The 13,786-nt window shown below is 34.1% G+C and overlaps 1 protein-coding gene across 1 annotated transcript in view; it reads right to left on the bottom strand.

Annotated features, from left to right (window-relative positions):
- The window catches only part of LOC127861767 (protein O-linked-mannose beta-1,2-N-acetylglucosaminyltransferase 1-like), a 61,820-nt gene that overhangs the window by 20,055 nt on the left and 27,979 nt on the right, over positions 1–13,786 (bottom strand). The window contains exons 4-10 of the mRNA XM_052400447.1: positions 11,526–11,665; positions 10,596–10,661; positions 6,443–6,556; positions 5,523–5,640; positions 4,865–4,963; positions 3,127–3,254; positions 2,490–2,560 (exon numbers count right to left, since the gene is read on the bottom strand). Coding sequence (XP_052256407.1) covers positions 2,490–2,560; positions 3,127–3,254; positions 4,865–4,963; positions 5,523–5,640; positions 6,443–6,556; positions 10,596–10,661; positions 11,526–11,665 — 736 coding nt within the window. The remainder of the gene's footprint in view (positions 1–2,489; positions 2,561–3,126; positions 3,255–4,864; positions 4,964–5,522; positions 5,641–6,442; positions 6,557–10,595; positions 10,662–11,525; positions 11,666–13,786) is intronic.

Below are 13,786 nucleotides of genomic sequence, written 5' to 3'. Positions count from 1 at the left end.
GGAATGTGCGTAAAGGGGAGTACAAAATTAGCTTGTGCACTCTACACAGGATAATCTTTGACGACACTTTCCGCCTAAACTGGATTAAAAACAACAACAAAAGAACACTAAAAGCGGAAAGTCTTGTCCCTGTGGAGTCCAAACAGGGTAATCTGGGAGTACATTTTACGCAAATGCATTAAGCCAAGTTTCTCAAAAACAAGGCTTAAATAAGTTTCACTCTAGTGTAGTCTTTAAAACATGTTGTGCTCAGGTTAGCTTAAGAAAAGTTAGATTATATAAGAATCTTCTTCTTCAATGTTAATCTATATATTTCTAAATATTGTGAACCTGTACAGATAGGCTGGTCTGTTACTGTCTTGTTAATACATGTATTTCTACATTTTGCGTACCTGTACAGATAGGCTGGTCTGTTACTGTCTTGTTAATACATGTATTTCTACATATTGCGTACCTGTACAGATAGGCTGGTCTGTTACTGTCATGTTAATACATGTATTTCTACATTTTGCGTACCTGTACAGATAGGCTGGTCTGTTACTGTCTTGTTAATACATGTATTTCTACATATTGCGTACCTGTACAAATAGGCTGGTCTGTTAATGTCATGTTCATACATGTATTTCTGCATATTGTGTACCTGTACAGATAGGCTGGTCTGTTACTGTCATGTTAATACATGTATTTCTACATATTGCGTACCTGTACAGATAGGCTGGTCTGTTACTGTCTTGTTAATACATGTTTTTCTACATATAGCATACCTGCACAGATAGGCTGGTCTGTTACTGTCATGTTAAATACATGTATTTCTACATTTAGCATACCTGTACAGCTAGGCTGGTCTGTTACTGTCTTGTTAATACATGTATTTCTACATATTGCATACCTGCACATATAGGCTGGTCTGTTACTGTCTTGTTAATACATGTATTTCTACATATTGTGTACCTGTACAGATAGGCTGGTCTGTAACTGTCTTGTTAATACATGTATTTCTACGTAAAGCGTCCCGTACAGATAGGCTGGTCTGTAACTGTCATGTTAAATACATGTATTTCTACATTTAGCATACCTGTACAGATAGGCTGGTCTGTTACTGTCATGTTAATACATGTATTTCTACATAAAGCGTCCTGAACAGATAGGCTGGTCTGTTAAGGTCTTGTTAATACATGTATTTCTACATATTGCATACCTGTACAGATAGGCTGGTCTGTTACTGTCATGTTAATACAGTTATTTCTACATATTGCATCCTGTACAGATAGGCTGGTCTGTTACTGTCTTGTTAATACATGTATTTCTACATATAGCGTCCCGTACAGATAGGTTGGTCTGTGACTGTCATGTTAATACATGTATTTCTACATATAGCATCCTGTACAGATAGTCTGGTCTGTTACAGTCTTGTTAATACATGTATTTCTACATATAACGTCCTGTACAGATAGGCTGGTCTGTTACTGTCTTGTTAATACATGTATTTCTACATATTGCATACCTGTACAGATAGGCTGGTCTGTTACTGTCTTGTAAATACATGTATTTCTACATATAGCGTCCTGTAAAGATAGGCTGATCTGTTACTTTCTTGTTAATACATGTATTTCTACATATTGCATACCTGTACAGATAGTCTGGTTTGTTACTGTCATGTTAATACATGTATTTCTACATATAGCGTCCTGTACAGATAGGCTGGTCTGTTACTGTCTTGTTAATACATGTATTTCTACATATTGCATACCTGTACAGAAAGGCTGGTCTGTTACTGTCTTGTTAATACATGTATTTCTACATATTGCATCCTGAACAGATAGGCTGGTCTGTTATTGTCATGACAATACATGTATTTCTACATATTGCATCCTGTACAGATAGGCTGGTCTGTTATTGTCATGACAATACATGTATTTCTACATATTGCATCCTGTACAGATAGGCTGGTATGTTATTGTCATGTTAATATATGTATTTCTACATATTGCGTACTTGTAAGATAGGCTGGTCTGTTACTGTCATGTTAATATATGTATTTCTACATATTGCGTACCTGTACAGATAGGCTGGTCTGTTACTGTCATGTTAATATATGTATTTCTACATATTGCGTACTTGTAAGATAGGCTGGTCTGTTACTGTCATGTTAATATATGTATTTCTACATATTGCGTACCTGTACAGATAGTCTGGTCTGTTACTGTCATGTTAATATATGTATTTCTACATATAGCGTACCTGTACAGATAGTCTGGTCTGTTACTGTCATGTTAATATATGTATTTCTACATATTGCGTACCTGTACAGATAGTCTGGTCTGTTACTGTCATGTTAATATATGTATTTCTACATATTGCATACCTGTACAGATAGTCTGGTCTGTTACTGTCATGTTAATATATGTATTTCTACATATAGCGTACCTGTACAGATAGTCTGGTCTGTTTCTGTCATGTTAATACATGTATTTCTACATATTGCGTACCTGTATAAATAGGCTGGTCTGTTACTGGCTATCACTGTAACTGGCACATCCAGTATGCCACCATTGTCCAACTGCAAAAATAAACACTTATAAATGACCCAAACACATTGACAAAAATATTCACCAAAATATTCAAAAAATCCATATTTGAGATAAATGATGTTTGTAATGTTTATTTTAAACTAATAATGTTAATTTTCATTTTTACTTGAGATAAACAATATTCATTGTCATTGGACATGTTGGTTTAATAATATATTTATTTCTATTAATGCTTTGAGATTGCTTGTTTTCAATATTTATTTTTTCTTAATAATGTTAATTTCCATAACTGATTAGAGATAGGCAAGGTTCATTTCAATACTTATTACAGATCAATTATATTGTTTAATACCAATTACTGATTTGTGATAACCAATATTGTTATTTCTCTTTTTAGATAAAGGCTGCTTACTTCCATTATGGAATTTAGATAAATTATATTAATTTCCTCTGCAGATTGAAGAACATATTCATTTTTTTACTATTAAGTTTAGATCTATTATGCTTTTTTTCTTTGCTAATTTAGTCCATATTAATTTATAGAACTAAATTAAGATTTAGTATGTTCATTTACCACCAGTCTACATAAACATACCGGTGTCACATTGAAGTGGATCGGATCAGGTCTGTCACACCTGCATATTGAGCCGTAACCCTCGTACTTGTTACAAAACACACGCCGACGCTCGTTTTCTGCTGTAGCTGGCCAGGGGCATTTTGCATCTGAAATGTCAAAGGATTAAAATTAGTAATTTCAATATAAAAATACTGCCTTTGAAAGCTTATTTCAATAATAACTAACACTCAACAGGAATGCAACTGTCATAAGGATTATTACGCATGAAAATGAAGTGGTTTTTGAGGTAAAGATCCAGGAAAGTCTCAAATGATTTCTTTTAATTGACCTTTGACGTGGAATTTGTACATTTATCATTGACCAAAGAGCCAGGTTCTTTATCATTAAACTCATGATAAACAAGACTACAGAGTTGTTTGAAAATCTGTTAATTACTAGTATTGACAAATCTTGTTCCACCTTTCCACAAGTTCTGCACTCTCAAGTGTTCCATTTCTACTGCTATTTCCAAATAGGCGTATTATAACATACCAGTAATAATCTACACATAACATTTTTTGTTAAAATAGATGTTGAAAATCAAGAACACCCATAGCTATTTTAATGGAAAAACATGCATTCCGTATTTCAGCTGACCTAAGCATAAACCTTACTTAGAAGGAAACAAGTGCATAAGCATAGGCGTGAATTCATATATATTTTATGACCCAGGTCATGCGAAAACATGTCTTATGACATATGAAGCCTGGGTAGCTATAGACCAGCATGTGCACAAGCACTGTTATAAAGACATGCCTGGTATGGTATTCTCATAAGCGCACATAAGGAATCATCACAGGCTGGTCTGGAGCTACACTGGCCACGTATTGCAGTGCCCCAGATAATTATTTGGGAAATAGGGTTTTCACCCATTGATTTTGAAAAATAGGGTGATTTCATTCTTAAAATAGGGTGAAATGAGTTATAAAAATACATACCTTAAAATCATTGCTGTTTTACTTCTATTGAAGCTGCACACTTTTATTGATTCAATAAAACTGTAAACTGTCAACATTAACTTTAATAAACTGATGTTTCATAACATCTTTAATCCTTGAAACTGTCCATAATATAAACTTTAAAGTTAAAAAAATAATAACTGATGTTTACTGACATCTTTGTTGCTGTCAAACATATAAACAAAATCGATAAGACAAATGATTCGGCACTTATTGGCTCTTGCTTTCTTGGTTGGAAAAAGTTTGCTTTCGACCTCTCTTAGACATTTTTATTTCGCATCATAATAGAAACCGAAAGTACAGGCGCTTTACAAATACATGCACAATGAGCGACGGATTAAGTCAGAATGAAAACACATGTATGGAGTTGTAAATAATTTGGTCAGACACTTTATTTTACTATGAAATCTAGTCCGCAGAGCTTTTGAATAACTTTGACTGTTTTCCTGCTCCGTCTTCCAGGTGCTTCCTAAATGAAAGCGTCGCCACGTTACGATAATGATACTAAAGACTTAAAAAGAACATACCGAAAACGAGAAAAGCATTTTCGATAGAATATATTGTATCGTACGCATTAAATTTGACAAATTTGCGTAAAAGTTTATTTGGTTGCGTTTTCAATACGCATGATATTGTATTTCTTTGCGTTTTTAAACATTTTAATAGGGTGAAAGACGCAGATACCCAGCTTATCTCGGGCACTAGTATTGCATAAGACGCATTTTCGCATGACTTGGATCATACCATTATTACATTACCAATAGCAGTTGTCAGGGTAACATTAACTGACAGGTAGGCAGGCTCCGCCCACACACTCAGGTCCTCACTTTCTTTGAAGGCCTCCCCCAGACGCTTGCCTATAAAGATTATTAGTTACACTGTTCGTAACTGATGGTGTATGGGATTTACAGCCACAGTAATTTTATACCATACGAGAGCGAAGCGTACTCGGGGTGTATGGAAATTGTTAGGGTGTATGGAAAATACTCCTTGGGCACGTGACCACTCTAAGCCAATCGGATTAGGTAATTTTTGTAGGAGGTGAGATATATGCAAATATTGTAATCAAAGCAAACATAGTATCCCCACCCTCGTTTAATTGACACCATGCAAAACCAAAATACTTTTCTAAAAAAAAATATTGGCCAAAAAAATAATTACATGGAATTCTGATGCTTAAAAACTCAACCATCTGGGAAAATGGTCTGAATGTTATTGCCAAATATGAAAACAACAAAGAGTTATTTATTTGTAAACAACAAACACTTATACATGTAATGCAATCTATAATACTTAATGCTCTTACAATTTATTGCGAAATAAGTCAAATACACTGCATGTATACTTCATTTCCAGGGGTATAATACAAATGTCAGACTTAAAGGCAAAGAAGCTACGCTTAAAAATTATATTTACCTTTGTGAATACAGACGAAGGCCCACATGTCTCTCCAGTGCAGAATGGGTGCAGACTCACTGCCCATGTCTGCTAGAAAGCTCCGTGATTTCTCCTGCAGATTGAAGGTACCCTCATCCTGAAAGTAACGATATAGTAGATACTTGTCAATCTAAAAAGGGGGTTTAATGCATATGCGTAAAATATTGTCAAATGAGCCTGTGCAGTCTGCACAGGCTAATCTGGGACGACACTTTCTGCCTTAACTGGATTTTTATTAAGAACAGTTCTTCCTTTAAACACAAAATTCAATTAAAGCGGAAAGTGTGTCCCTGATCAGCCTGTGCAGACTAATACCACAAGTTTTTATAAGCCAATTAATTCATTCCATTCTTGGACCCTCAGGGGCAGACCAATCAATGTTTGTCTGGGGGTTTACAATTAAACAAAATATTGTAAACAAGATACCATTAACAGAGTAGGTCTCTGTTTTTTATCACTAAAAAATACCCTATATAGAAAGAGGCAAAATAAAACAGCTGATAAAGAAAGAACTATTGACAAAACGGCAGAACAACTCCATTATGTCGCTCCTACCTGATGATTTACGAGGCTAGCATTTTTTGACATATTGGGAAATGTATGGGAAAAATAATTGGGAAAAAAAAGGGAAAACTCGCTTCATGAAATCCTGGACAGAGAATTATAATTGCACAAACCCTTCTAAATATTATTTTGCAAGACCTTTTGCTGAAATGTTCAGTTTCAGTAATCAGGATTTTTGTTCACTTGCAGAAAATGCGTTTTTAGAACAACATTGGCGCAAAATTCCATTTGTGCAGATAATTTTTGGACAGCAATTGGAATTAAAAAAAAAAAATCTCTATTGGGAAAAAACCTCTTTCGGTATTTTATAAAGAACGAAAAAAACTGCTATGTACTTTGATGGCAAAGATAAGGATCCTGTCGGGTGTTACGTCCGCCAAGAAGTTGATCATGTTTTCATCTTCCTGCTTCTGATAGGTGTCAAACACGCGGACGGCCATCACGTTCATCTAGAATAGTCAAAGTCTTAATTGCAGCTCAAATTTCAACAACTCTTCATTGACAAAAATAATGCTACGTGGGCAGGGGTCGACAATTTTTTTTTCAGCAACTTGCCCTGCAGGGCGAGTAGCTAAGAATTTTCACTTGCCCTGCTAAAATATGTACTTGCCCTGCAATTTATTGAAAAAATGCAATAAATCAGTAACTAATATGTTTTATTGTGATTTTCTATTGGTTATCATATAGAACTGTTTACTCAATAATAGTTAATAAACTGTTTTAACACACTTTTAACTTGTTTGTTTTTCATTTTGTCCTTATTGTCACAATCATTATGATTACACTTAGGAAGCGTTGGAGAGTTCGAAAGGCATTTTGTTAAACTCAAACAGCCTCTCTGTGTACAAAAGGCAGTTTTCTCTTTGTCATTTTCGTCCATTAAAACTTGCAAATAGCCACTCTTTAAATTGAAAGATGTGAAGAATTTAAACAAATTTTTTAGCAGTATTAAAAGACCGTTTACCATACTGTATAGGATACATTCACAGAACATACCGGTATCGGCGCGTAACGGGAACAGGACTGATTTTAGCGCAGTATGCAATAATCAACATCCTGTAAATGTTTATTCGCCGCTTTAATATTGTTTTGTTTGGTAAAGATGTGTTAAAACATGAAATTTAATCTTTTCGGCCAGAATTGCCACTTGCCCTGCAGGACGAGTGCTGCCGGAATATTCACTCGTCTGGAGCCGATTTCTACTCGTAATGACGAGGGGGCGAGTGGATTTGTCGAGCCCTGGTGGGACAACCTTATGATTCCTTGATACACTGTTATTCAGGTCATGAGATTTTTTTAAAGGAAATTTATTGTTTATATGTTAACCCAATCTCATGGACACTGCAGAAATCAGACATGCAATTCACATATTACTCATATTTTATAATATAAACATAATTTTCGGAGTCATCATGTTGAGTGCTTTTCAACATGTTCCTATCTATAATCAAAGTTATTAAAATGCAATGATTGCCAACCTCGATACACAATTGTGTCTACGGTCAAGGTTGATACTCAATCTGCTGGTTTTCACAAAACACAATGTAAAATATGGTAAAAGCTATGTATGATCATGTACAGCCTTATAAGCTTTACAAACAATAAAAATGAAACAATTCTAAAAAACATATTGCCTAAACTACAAAAAATTAAAAATTGTTTAAAATCATGGCATCATCATAAACTTACACTAATTAGAAAAAACACCGTGTTGAAAATGTTTGCACTCCCTAAATTAATTTATACACTAACAGTTCTCCCAAACCCACCAAATGATATTAGAATGAGAATATAAAATCAGAAATATTTAATTTCATATGGGATGGTAAACCTGATAAAATTAAGCGAACTCAATTAATTCAACCAGTAGAATATGGAGGTATCAAACTGACGGATATAGATTCATTCCTGAATGCAATCAAATGCAGTTGGGTTAAAAGATATTTAGATAATACCAATACGAGTAAATGGAAATTATTCCACCAGAAAATTCTTAAAACATATGGTGACTCCTTACTTTTTGAATGTAATATCGACAATAATATCCTTGATGAAATTTCAACCAAAAACATATTTCTATCGAATGTTCTATCGGCATGGTGTAAAGTAACTCATAATTTAGAAACCAAAATAAACAGTAGAAGAGCTGTCAGAAGACAGCCCGCTCGACTATTCGAGTGCTTGACAGTATAATGTAAGCCATCATGGGGAAATTGTTCATATTCAATAAGGTCAAGGTAACATAGTCATATTCTAACTGGAAGAGAACCATAATTGAAACATATTGATCGCTTATGTTCTTTATAGACGATTCTGAGTTCAGGTATATTTTCCACAATCTATTGAACATTTGTAAAGACATAAAACAAAGTAATAAGATTTTATTTCAAGTTTGATAGCAATAGCTTGGGTGGGATGGTCCTTCAAAAATGAAATAAATACAAAAAAAATGTTAAACATGTTTCAAATATTTAAAAAAATTTGAGTGGGGGATGGGGTGGGGTGGAGAGGGGGGTATAATGTGGTCATTTATTTGGGTGAAGGGGATTCTGGACCTCGGGGGGATAATTTGACCTTGAGAGTCAAGGTCATTCAAAGGTCAAGGTAAAATTCAACTTGCCAGGTACAGTACCCTCATGATAGCATGAAAGTATTTGAAGTTTGAAAGCAATAGCCTTGATACTTTAGAAGTAAAGTGGATCGAAACACAAAATGTAACCATATATTCAAAGTTACTAAGTCAAAAAGGGCCATAATTCCGTAAAAATGACAACCAGAGTTATGCAACTTGTCCTTTACTGTCCCCTTATGATAGTTTGCGAGTGTTCCAAGTATGAAAGCAATATCTATGATACTTGAGGGGTAAAGTGGACCAAAACACAAAACTTAACCAAATTTTCAAGTATAAAGGGCCCATAATTCCGTCAAAATGCCAGTCAGAGTTACATAACTTTGCATGCACAGTCCCCTTACAATAGTTAGTAAGTGTTGCAAGTATGAAAGCAATAGCTTTGATACTTTAGGAAAAAAGTGGACCTAAACACAAAACTTAACCAAATATTCAAATTTCTAAGTGAAAATAAGGGCCATAATCCTTACAAAATACTTGATACAGTTGTCTGCACTTGTTTATAGATTGGGGTCATTCTGGTAAAGAAGTATGCAAAATATGAAAGCAATATGTCCAGGGACATAGAAAATATTTGAGGTGGTACGCAAACTTTAACAAAGATTTATCAATAATATGCATATTCTAATTGAAAAAAAGGCCATAATTCTAACAAAATGCTTGATACAGTTGTCTGCTCTTGTCTATAGATTGGGGTCATGTTGGTAAAGAAGTATGCAAAATATAAAAGCAATATGTCAAGGGACATACAAAATATTTGGGATAGTACTCAAACTTTAACATAGATTTATCAATTACAATGTATATGCATATTCTAAGTGGAAAAGGGGCCATAAGTCTTACAAAATTCTTGATACAGTTGTCTGCTCTTGATTATAGGTTGGGGTAATGTTGGTTAAGAAGTATGCAAAATATAAAAGCAATATGTCAAGGGACATAGACAATATTTGGGGTGGTACGCAAACTTTAACATAGATTTATCAATAATATGCATATTCTAAGTGGAAAAGGGGCCATAAGTCTTACAAAATTCATAATACAGTTGTCTGCTATTGTTTATAGGTAAGGGTCATGTTGGTAAAGAAGTATGCAAAATATAAAAGCAATATGTCAAGGGACATAGAAAATATTTGGGGTGGTACGCAAACTTGAACATTTGCACGCTCACGCTAACGCCGACGCCGGGGTGAGTAGGATAGCTCCACTATATATATTTCATATATATTAGTCGAGCTAAAAATGGAAACACATTAAACTTTCATAAACAAGTCCAGTATGCTTTCTATCCACTTTATGCAACTCATCCTTATCTAAAACTTCTCTGTTTTGTTTTCCTTTTTTTTAAACACCTATCACAAACAACCAAAAAAAATAATTACATATTAACCTTTTTTAATCAAAAGAAACCACAAGGTAAAAAAGTATATATTAACATAATTATATTGTATAACGTGTTTTGAACTTTATTACTCTTACATGGTTTCACTTTGTTTTATGATCATATACATGTATACATTGTATGTTTTATATTGAATTAAAAAAAAAGATCATGTACAGCTGAACATGTCAATTACAGTTTACGATATGCATGCTTAATGTACAGTCAAACAAAGACGATTAGATTTCTCCACTTTTCTGAAGGTGGAACCATAATAACCCTTTCCTGACAAGAAGCAAGGTGAAAATGGCTATATGCAACTGATTGTTTGCTGCTCATCAGTATCATGGGGTTGAACATGAAATCCTTAAAACTTGAATAAACTAAGAAAAGTCTTGAATTTAATTTGAATTTCTAAAGAACTACCAACACCTAAAAGTGAGTTTCTGAGTGGTAAAGGGATACACTTCTATGCACTTACATTGACCTGATTCAATACCACAATGTGGATCCCTCTGTCAATATCCAAGCCGTCACTTGTGTGGATCTAGAATGAACAATTCTTGGATGTTACACAGTATAAGCAACAGATATTGACTGTAATAACTGTATGTTTAACTGTACTTTTATCTCTGTTACACTGCTGTAATATTAAAGCTTATTCAACCCCTCATTAATTTTTTCTAGAGTGTACATTAATTCCCGAAAATGAGAAATTGTTTGCAAACCATTGAACAAGTAAATGGGACATTTTTTATTCTAAACGTCACAATATTTCAGTTAGGTTGCCACACTAAGAACAGCTCCAATTTATAGTGGATTATGTGAAAAGAGCAAAACATTGTCTGAATTATAATTCGTCTACTGAATGTAATAAGTCATGTAACTGACATTTTGATTCATTTTTACTTTTTTCCATTTTTGTGTTTATTAAGGTGACAAACATCAACTGTTATAATATTTAGTTATTCTTTTTGGTAAAAATAATGTTTTTACCAAATTTTAGAAATTGACAACATGTCATTTTCTGAATGTAAAAAAGTAGCGTAACTGACATTTTCTTAAATTTTCAGGAGAAGCAAAAAACTGTTTAATTAAAATAATAAACATTTTCTCGTGTTCAAATGTTCTATATTACAGTATTATCATAACACCTGAAAAACGAAACAAAACTCCAAATTGATATGTCTTTTTTAAAACGATAAAAAATTAAGTAAGGAGAAGTTACCATAATTTCAACACTGAAATATTTTAAATGCAAAAAATAAATTAAGTGCTCTTACTGTATTTCAGAAAATGCTGGAAAATATGCATTCCTGAAAAATTTACAAAATGTCAGTTACCCTAGTTATTATATTCAGTAGACGCTATGATGTTAAGTCATACTAAGACAACTTAAGCTGGAACATACACTGGTATCATCCACTTTGACTGCCACAAGTTGTTTGCTAGATACAACCTCAACCTTGACCGTCCTGACAAGTGCGGGCGTTGGGTTGCCATGGTAACTGTGAAGTGACTGCTGTACGTTCTTGTCCTTCGATTCCGAACCTGCAACAATATTAAGGACTGACCAAGTGTGGTGAAGATCTGATTTAAACTACTTGAAATAGAGAGCGGACACCATGCTCAATGTGTAAAACGTATGAAGTGACCCTGTGACCTTGTTTTTGATCTGGCATGGCCCATGTTCGAACTTGGCCTTCAGATCATCTAGATAAAACTTCTGACCAAGTTTGGTGAAGATCGGATGAAAACTACTAGAATAAGCGAGAGGACACCATGCTGAATGTTAAAAAACGCACTAAGTGACCCCCTGACCTAGTTTTTGACCCGGCAAGGCCCATGTTCAAACTTGGCCTTAAGATCATCTAGATACAACTTCTGACTAAGTTTGGTGAAGATCCGATGAAAACTACTTGAATTAGAGAGCGGAAAACATGCTGAATGTTTAAAACGCACTAAGTGACCCCGTGACCTAGTTTTTGACCTAGCAAGGCCCATGTTCGAACTTGGCCTAGACATCATGTAGATACAACTTCTGACCAGTTTGGTGAAGATCGGATGAAAACTACTTGAATAAGAGAGCGGAAAACATGCTGAATGTTTAAAACGCACTAAGTGACCCCGTGTCCTAGTTTTTGACCCGGCAAGGCCCATGTTCGAACTTGGCCTAGACATCATGTAGATACAACTTCTGACCAAGTTTGGTGAAGATCGGATGAAAACTTCTTAAATTAGAGAGCGGACACTTAATACTGACCGACAGACAGACCGACCGACCGACCAACAGACAAGTTCAATCCTATATACCCCCCTAAACTTCATTGTTGGGGGTATAACTATAGCATAGATAGAAACTATCCAGCATGTTTTAGAAAGTGATCAGCTATAGTGTTTATAGAAACTATCCAGCTATAATGTGGACAGAAAATATGCCATTTGAAGTTGCCATGTAGTTCAGTTATCAAATCATCATTATTTTTTTATTATTATTTTATTACTTTTCAATTGGTTTTTTATGTATTTTGTTTCATAAGATGTCCATTGAAAACAATTTATTATGTTGTATAAAAGGCATATTTGTCAACAGGGGCTTTAAAGGCTAGATGGGATAGATTTGGTATTGTTTTTATAAATTTACCATGAAAATATATCCCTGCAGCAATACAGATATAAGCTATACATACTTGTGAACAAAGGGTACTAATTCACTATAAAAGGACAGGCTTTAAGTTTTTGTTTCGTTGATGTTTTTTAATACATTTTGCAAAAAGGCATTTTTGTACATAAAAGTATGGTATGTGCAAATGTTGAGATAAAAAGTATAACTGCTTAGATTTTGCATTAAGAAAATAATTAATCACTTTAAAATTTTGCTAACATCATATAATGTGCTTAAAAATTGCAAACATGAACACACAATCTCAACCTTATGTGCATCCGCGAATAGGTCCTTTCAATCAATCAATTGAATTCAGAAACTTTCAATGAAACATTTTAGGCAAGGGCAAGATTATCCGACACAAAAAAGTGATCTCAACCTGACACTTCAAGAAAACAACCACTTACGTCTATCAGTCGTAAATATCTCTACATTACACTCCTTCCAGCATATAAAAATTACAAACACATTAATGAAATTGATACAAATAGCCTGCCATAACATATTCCAAGTGCAACGTTTTCACCCATCCAGAAAATGCTTGAGGTCACATTTCTGCACGACTTAAGCAAACCTTGATTAAATATGGCAATATCTCACAATGGATGGCAGATGTCGCCAACATACAGCTGATAGCAACCTTGTACACTCATACAGTAGTGTACATAAATGGCTCCCTATAATACACAATACCTTGCCCAACATATTGGACAGGATTGTCATACATGCATTTATCTAGTGAGCTTCCTATGATTTGTGTATATTGTATACACAAAAAAAGATTTTCTTGTGAGGGGTAATAAATGAGCAATTGTTGCAAAAATGATTCATTTGAATCATTTTACATTTAAGCAAATCATGCAAAAACATTATAATCTTATTTAACCATTGTCTTTTTTATCTATTATCTTACTGTAAAAAATGACATTAAAAAATATTGTAAGAAAAAAGGAACTGTTAGTTTTTGTTTTTTAAGAATTCCCCTTTCATACAAATGATGGCTCTTT

The sequence above is a fragment of the Dreissena polymorpha genome, chromosome 16, assembly GCF_020536995.1.
Source record: "Dreissena polymorpha isolate Duluth1 chromosome 16, UMN_Dpol_1.0, whole genome shotgun sequence".
In the NCBI taxonomy this organism is placed as follows: Eukaryota; Metazoa; Mollusca; class Bivalvia; order Myida; family Dreissenidae; genus Dreissena; species Dreissena polymorpha.
The sequence above is the reverse complement of the archived record's forward strand: the minus strand, read 5'-3'. Positions and strand labels throughout refer to the sequence as shown.